General features: G+C 57.7%; 1 protein-coding gene across 1 annotated transcript; it reads right to left on the reverse strand.

Annotated features, from left to right (window-relative positions):
- Positions 1 to 577: 577 nt before the first annotated feature.
- Positions 578 to 7,492, reverse strand: C8H1orf174 (chromosome 8 C1orf174 homolog). Its single transcript, XM_047791214.1, has 4 exons — positions 7,367 to 7,492; positions 2,779 to 2,874; positions 1,592 to 2,047; positions 578 to 1,164 (listed from the first exon to the last, which is right to left on the reverse strand). The coding sequence occupies exons 1-4, from the start codon at positions 7,379 to 7,381 to the stop codon at positions 1,051 to 1,053; spliced, it is 681 nt and encodes a 226-aa protein (XP_047647170.1). The 5' UTR covers positions 7,382 to 7,492; the 3' UTR covers positions 578 to 1,050.
- Positions 7,493 to 7,945: the final 453 nt, after the last annotated feature.

Here is a 7,945-nt window from a genome sequence, read left to right on the forward strand (position 1 = left end):
GCGGTCCCTAAACCAGGGGTGTCTGTTTCACGGCCCAGCAACAGGAAGACGCCGCTCACTTGTGTGTACCCAGCTGTGCCCTCCTGAGCTGCAGGTGGCTTTCCCCTCTGTGCCTGTCATGGGCACTCTGGACGCCCTCCCAGTCCTTGCCATGGTGACCAGGGCCAGCAGCTGGTGACATGGAGGGGCAGTAGACAGGTGGACCCACGGCCCACGTTCCCAGCGGGAACGTCAGCAGGTGCCCCTGGACACAAGGGCCTGATGTCTCCGGCAGGGCAGCTGCCACAGAGGGAGCTTGGCCTCGTGGGACGGCTGCCTCCCTGCCACGTGGGGCCAGGAGGGCACCGACACCCAGTATCTCAGAAATTCCTCACCCTGCCCCAGGGGAGGGGCCACGGCCCACCTGCAGCCCTGCGCAGGCTCGCCCGCCACTCCTGGGGCTGTGCTCCCGGGCCCAGGCCTCCGGCCTCTCACGGCGCCAAAGCAGAGCCAGCCCCACGCTGTTGGACAGCGAGGACCTGTTCTCCCCGGGCTCTCAAACGTCTAGACAGGAAATCACCTGGGGGACAGACGCTTCTTTAAAAACACTTTCAAAATAGATTTTATTTCTGTCCCACGTGTATTTTGCTAAGTGTCCAAGGTGGCTGTCAGCTTCGTGCAGAGAAGCACAGAAAGTTCTCTAAGAACAGGCAGTGAGTCGGTCCCGAGAATGATCAAATTTTGATTACGGAAAATAAACTTGCATTTATCAAAACTAAAGAGCTTTGATACAAGATGTTTTTCACAAAGCATCTCATTCATGAGAAAGGTGGCTCCAACCACCACCGCGTGTGCCCAGATGTGGGAAAATACATCACCTGGAACGAGCTGCTTGCCACGCGAAGGCCCTTGGTTCACCGGAGCCAGGCAGGCGGGGTCTGCGCGGCGGCCTCGCGCGGGGCAGTTCTGCAGTTTCGCTCTCGGAGACAAATTTTGTATAAATCCCGTAACCGGCTGCACTGTCGACCGTGAGCTGAACTCAAGAGCCCAGGAGTTGCCGTGGGGCCGTCCCTACATTTCTGCATCGTCGCCATCGTCCTCGTCGTCGTCCTTGGCTCTGAAATGCATCTTCCTGAACTCCCGCCTGCTCATGGACGGGCAGGAGGAGGAGGCCGGCGGGAGGTCCTTGCGGGAAGAGAACATGGGCTCAGCACCCGGTCCCCCTGGGAAGGGGTAAGACTGGGTCCTGGCCCCTGGGCCCTGCTCTGGCGGGAGCCCGTGCCCCTGCGGCGAGATGAGGGAAAGAGGAAAGGCCCCGGGTTAAGGCAAAAGCCAGCCCAGCCAGGGGGAGGGTAGACGGGACCCAGACACACGCAGGCCCGCCCACGCCCACGGTGGCAATGCTCCTCATCCTGGTGAGTGTGTGTGTGCGCGTGCGTGTACTCACACCCCACCCGGCAACTGCTCTGTTTCCTCCTCCTGGGTTCGACTCCTCCCGGGTTAGACCCCTGGTTTGCTCTGCACTGAGGCAGCATCCACATGCCGTCCACGGGGTGGTGACCCAGCGGGTGCTCTGCTGGGGGCCACCCCCGGGGCAGGACAGCAGTCTCACCTGCATGAGCTCCACGTTTCCGAAGAAGCGGCTCACTGGCATGGGCTGGTTACTGTCGTCGTCCAGAAGGACGCTGGTGTCCAGCTGCAGGGCAGGCGTGCGGCCCCGCTCTGCGTCCAGCACTGCCCCGTCCTGCGTGGGGCCACCGCCATCAGACTCGCCACTTGAAAGGGCCCTGGGTCTTGGCGGGGCCGGCGGGTGAGCACCCTGTGCCAGGCACGCGTCGGTCGAGGCTCTGCGGTGTCCCGGGGGGAGGCCTGCCGCCTCCTCTCCCGGGAGCAGTGCGCTGGCCTTGGCCAAGGCCGGAGGCTCAGGTCCACGTGGGCTCTCGGCGGGCACGGTGGTGCCGTCACTCTGGGGGACTAGTTTCTGTAATTCTGATTTCCCAAGGTGACCTCTGTCGTGCTTGAACTTCTTGGAGGTCCGCCTGTCGGGGGCTCTGTGTGAGGCGGCGGTCTGCAGGGACGGAAGAACGCAAGGAAAGACCAGACGTGTCTCGCATTACAGGCAGGTAGCAAATCCAAGAGCCTCAACCCCAGAGGCTGCCACTCCTGCTCGCATTAAACACTGTTGCTGCCAGAGCCACGACTTCTAGGACAGGGTGGTCTGCGGTCCACCACTAAAGGGGTAGGATCCGGACATGCCCGACACCCTCCCCTGGGGGTGTTGGCACTTAGCAAAGGCAGAAGCAGGTCCTGACATAAAACGATGGCCTGAGAACCAGCTCGCATTCATTTCCAGTAGACGGTGAGCCCAGGAGGCAGGGCCTCTGCTTCATGGCAGCAGCATGTGCCCAATGAAGCTTGTGAACTTGACTCAGCGCAGTTTTAAGGAGCTGAGCCCTGGGCTGGGGGAGGGGAAGCCCACAGTCGCTCATGGAAAACCAAGTCCAGCGGGACCCCTGTGCTGCAGCTCGAGAGAGCAGCCCCTGGAACTGGGACCACTGGGCCACCCGGGACAGTGGGCGCAGGACCCCCTGCTCCCCTGTAGGGTGAGCAGCACAGCCTGTGCCAAGGTCACTGAGACTGCCCAGCAGAGGTGTGCAGCCCATGGCCCTGGGCGAGGAGCCCCAAGGGCGGATCCTGCCCGACAGTCATGGCCCGTCTCACCTTGACTCTGGTCTGTTCCCGATGCCCAAGGCTTTCTAATAGAGCGACACGTTCTGTGTAAAGGGTGGTGAGGCTCACCTGACATGCCGTCCGGGCGGACGTAGTGACACGGGCTTCCTGGGCCAAGCAGCTCCGGGCTCGGAGGCGCGCCGAGGACCGCACTGCACCTGCGAGCTGGGCCAGACCACAGGCCGGTCAGAGACCCCAAGGACAGGCCCACCCACCCCCACGTTTTATGACTGTGGGCAGACAGACACCCAGCAGGCCCGCTAGATTCGCAAGTTAACTCTGGTGGCACTTTGGCTCTAGTTTATCTGTGAGTAAAACTACCTCTAAGGTCCTGGCTCCAAAATGTCAAAAATCAATCACGTTTTTTCTAACCTGGAGAACTGCTGCTCTTCAGCCGGGCAACCCTGTTGTTTCCATGTAAACAATCCCTAAATGAGAAACTTGCCATCACCGAGGCCTTCCTCCTTCCAAGTGGACTGGTTAAAACTGCGATGTCAACAGCAAAAATGTGGTTTCCCAAAAAGGGTGGGAACACACAGACCTCTGATCCATCAGCAAGAGGTGCTCCTCGGACCCTCTGCCCCCGTGAAAGTGGTGAAAAGTATTAAAATACACCCATGAAGTGAAAACAGTGACAGAGACGTGGCAACACAAGTGCGAGTCTGCGGCGTTGGAGCTCCAGGCGGCGAGGTCAGCGCCCAGGACGCCCTCCCCTGCTCCCAGGCCCAGGGCTTCTTCCCAGGGGAGCGGGTGGGCAGTGGGTCTCATGCTGCCCTCAGCCTACTTGTTTGAGGCTCAGTCCCCAGCAAGTGCCGCCGAGGGGGGCTGCCTTCTGCCAGGCCCCCACCTGTGAAACAGAGGTTCTGCGTTGGGCAGACCACGAAGGCTGGGCCTCTGCTCCTCACGCCTGCTGGGGAGCCGGTGGGTCCAGGCCCGGAGAGGCTCTCGGGCCGCTGCCCAGCCCTTCTCCCACCCCTCAGGTCCTAGAGCAGGGGTGTCATACAGAGACACCAGTCACTGTCCCCGGGGGGGGGCCTGGCTCAGAGACTGTGCCCGGCAGGGGTGCAGGCATCAAACAGGGAGCTCTTGATGTCTTGCGACTGCATTTACAGCAGCGAGCGGAGCGGTTCACGCCTGAGGTCCTCAAGAGCAGCGGAGGTCAAGACAGGTCAAGACGAAAGGCAGGTGGGAGGAAAATCAAGACAAACTGCAGGCCAAGGGCTATGCAGGAAAGATCGGGGAGGCCGTGCGGGAAAGAACAGGGAAAGACACAGCCGAGGAGCCCCCATGGGGGCAGAACAAACAGCAAACACTGACCTTAGAAACATTCCTTCCAAGAAGCTGGAAGGTGAGTGGGTGAGTCTGCAGAAAATTTATGCCCCAGGTCATGGCTGAAAGCAATGGAGGCGTTGGCTGGCAACCAGTGGAGTTTGAGAGCTGGGTGTGGCCAGTAAGGGGGGAGGGGCGCGCCAGAGAGCACTGGGCCCCCCACCAGCTGACTGAGGATGCCCACTCTGCCCCACAGGAGCACCTCAGAGCTGCAGCCACGGGGGTGGGGGGCTCCCCTAGGTTAACCCGCCCATGTCTAAACAATAATAAGGTGGAGACAGGGACCAGTACCCAGAGCCGCCACAATATATTATCTAAAAGGTCCAGTTTTCAACAAAGTTATGAAGTATGCAAAGAAATAGGAAAGTAGACTCATGCCCTAGATTAAAAGCAGGCAACAAAAACTGCCTGAGAGTAATCAGATGTTGGATTATCAGGAAAGAACATCAAAGCAGCCATCATAAACATGTTCGGAAACTAAGAGAAACCATGTTTAAAGAAGTAAAAAAAAGCTTTGATGTCACTAATAGGGACAGAGCAAAAAGGGTGAACATAGGTGATTAAACAGTTAATTACGCTCGGGGATTGTAAGGAGAGAAAAAAACCTGGGAGACCCCTGTAAATTAATGACCACACTCTTCTCCTTCAACAAAACCGAGCAGGCCAGCTGACCAACAAAACCAGGCAGCAGGAGCAAAGCCAGGTCTCCAAACAATCAAAGGCTGAGACCCACATCCTGCTCAGGGAGGTAAGTTAATGATTTCTCGGACATGCTTCTCTGCACACACTAAAAACAAAAATGTAGGAAAGGGTGACATTATACTGCAACTTTAGATGATTTCATATTTTAGTATATGCTGCTGCCTTTGTGATCATTCCACTGCACCATGACAGTCCCCCCATGACTACATGGGGACAAGAAAACTCCCCACCCGATGGGGAGGAGAAGCTGATGATGGAAGCTTGATGTTTACTCAAGAATAAGGAAGAGTAAACACTCACTCTTTCTCTGATTATAAAACTATCCCACTAAGTTCTTGGGGTGGCACTCCCCCGCCCACCTGCCTGCGCATCTCACACGCACCCTGATTCATCACTTCTATCTACTACTGTGTCTCTGCACTGAGACGCAAAGAACCAGAGCTCCTCAGAGCCCACCCCCTGCCCCCAGATGCATTTCTGCGGTTTCAACATCACGTCAAATAGAGGTCATTAATCAAAGAATAGAAATCATGAAAAAGAACCAAATGAGAATTCAGGAGTTGAAAATGACAATGACTAAAATAAAAAAATTCACTCGCAGGAGCTCAACTGTAGATGTGAATGGCAGAAGAAAGAATAAGTGAACTTGAAGAAAGGACTGTAGATTTGACAAGAACCGAGAGAAATCAGAAAGGAGACTGAGGCGAGCCCAGAGAGTCCACAAGGTGGAACCACTTCGTACAGCAGCGTACGGGGAGCGGAGTACCTGGAAGAGAGCAGCAGGAGAAGTAATGACCGAGGACTTTCCCAAGTTACTGAAAACACAGGAATCTCAAAGAACTGAATGCCTGGGATAAACACAAAGAGATCTGTAAGCAGACACAGCACTACATAAATGCTCAAAGCCAAAGACAAGGGACATCTTGGAAGCAAGAGGAAAATGACTCCTTAGGTACAAAAGGAGCCCAATAAACCAACCACTGAGTCAGGAGAAACAATGGCGGCCAGGCTACGGAGGGTACAGTCAGACACCTCCAAAGTTCTTAAAGAAAAACAAACCAACCCCCATGTCACCCAAGAATACTATATCCAGCAAAGCTACTCTTCAAAAACAAGGGCAAAGCAGACACTTCCAGATAAAGCAAGTGACCCCAGATTGTAATCCGAACCCACAGTTAAAAAGAGAGCGCCAGCAAAGGTAGCTGTGTTCTAATCAGACAGTTTACACATATGTCCCCACCCCACCCCTTTGATTAAAACAGCAACTGCCTACAATAATCCACATGCTACCTATGCGGCAAAGTGCCCTGTTTGCTCATCACAGTTCAAAGGAGGTGCAAGGGGGGCGGCTAAACAAATGACCACCGACAGGGTAGAGTAATTGCCACAATGTATTACTGGGTTTTTTAACTTTAAATAGTCACAATACCCCACTGGAAAAGTGGGTTAAGGGAACACAGCTATATAGGAGTCACTTTGTATTTCTTACTGGAACTGAGCTAGTACAATCTGAAACTGATTCTGCTGTTACAATGTCCATAGGGAAACCTAGAGCAACCCCTGAGGGAAAGAACAAACTAAAGAGTGAAAAAAAATCGTTAAATTAAAATGATACATGAGAATAGGAGAACAACATAGAAGTGTGAAAAAAACAAAAAGTACAATGACACATGAACACAACTAAGTTGATAACTGGCTATAAAATCCATCAAAAGGTGGAGACGTCAGACTGGGAATGACCCATCTTCGCGGGGTGTGCAGGAGACACACTTTAAGTCACAGAGACAAACAGTAAAAGGGAAGCCCAGGTGCAGCTCCCACCGGCAGGAGGCCACCCCTCCCCAGGCAAGGGCGCGTCCTGAGCCAGTCCCTCACCCTAATTCCCACCGCTCGCCAGCTACCCAGGGCCAGGAACTGGCGCCCCTCAACCCTCACCAGCCTCTGGGGTAGACCGCTCATCACGCGCCCCCGCTTGGGCTGAGTGACCCCGGACTCTGCTGGAGGCAGCAAGAAGCACAGGAACCTCTGGCTGGGCAGCATCAGCACCAGCGGGCCAGACCAGTTCTGGAAACGGAGCCCGCACTCCATCCCAGGACGAACTGCGACCCCCTTCCCGGGATGTAGCCTTGAGGTTCCCACCCTGGGGGCGCGGCCGGAGGGGGGAGTCCCCTTCAGGGGCGTGGCCCTGGACGTCCCTTTTGGGGGGCGTGGTCCCAGAACGCCCCTTCCTAGGACGTAGCTTTGGAGTCCCCATCCTGGGGGCTTGGGCCAGGAGGAGTTCCCTCTTCGGGGGGCGTCATATGTGGTGGGCGGGGGGAGTCCCTTCCAGGGGCGTGGCCCTGGGGGTTCCCTTCTGGGGGCGTAGCCGGGGGGGGGGGGGTGTCCCTTTCCAGGGGCGTGTTCCGGGAATTCCCTCCTGGGGGGCGCCCGCCTTCCGGAAGGCACGTTGGGGGGGGTCCCTTTCCAGGGCCGTGGCCCGGGACCCCCTTACGGGCGACGTCGAGGTCCAGGCAGGGACCCCTATCCGCCTAAGGCGTCCCGCGGCTCCTCCTCAGCTCTCAGACAACCGGCTGCTAGACCCCTTGCCCCGCCAGGCGCAGCTCCTGACTGGCCGACGCCCTCTCACCTTCCGGCTCCTCATGAGTGTGAGCGGCGCGCTGCCGCCCCCAGCCCCGCTGCCAAGGCCCCGCACACTGCCCAACGCCCTCCAAGGGAGCAGCGACCCCTTCGTTCTCAGCTCGCGCCGCGGCGTATGACGTCACCAGAGACCTGGCCAATCACAGCTGGGCGTCCCAGGCACGTGCCCCAACAAACTCGGCATTTTACGTGGCGGGCAGGGGGCCGGAGGCCATGTTTGTGAGGGGCATCTCCCGTGGGGCCGTGGGGTCCCCACGCTTAAGCGGGGCAGGCGGCCATGTTTGTGAGGGGCTCTGTTGTCGTCCCAGGCCGTGTGCGTAGAGGCGGACGGGAAGCGCCTGCGGGCCGGTCTTTCCACGTCCGTCAGGCCGGCAGTTTCCCCGAGCGCTCGCCCTACCTTCGGCGCAACGGGAGCGGTGCTGGAGTCCCTGGCGAAGGGCGCGCGAAGCCATCCTCCGCCGTGGTCGCGAGGCAGCGGATGCGCGCGGGGGCCTTCGCGGGCCGGGGTCTCGGGCAGGTGCGTCGGCGCCAGGTGGCCGAGGCTCACGGACGAGGATGAAGTCCGCGC

This window comes from Phacochoerus africanus, chromosome 8 (genome assembly GCF_016906955.1).
Source record: "Phacochoerus africanus isolate WHEZ1 chromosome 8, ROS_Pafr_v1, whole genome shotgun sequence".
Lineage (NCBI taxonomy): Eukaryota > Metazoa > Chordata > Mammalia > Artiodactyla > Suidae > Phacochoerus > Phacochoerus africanus.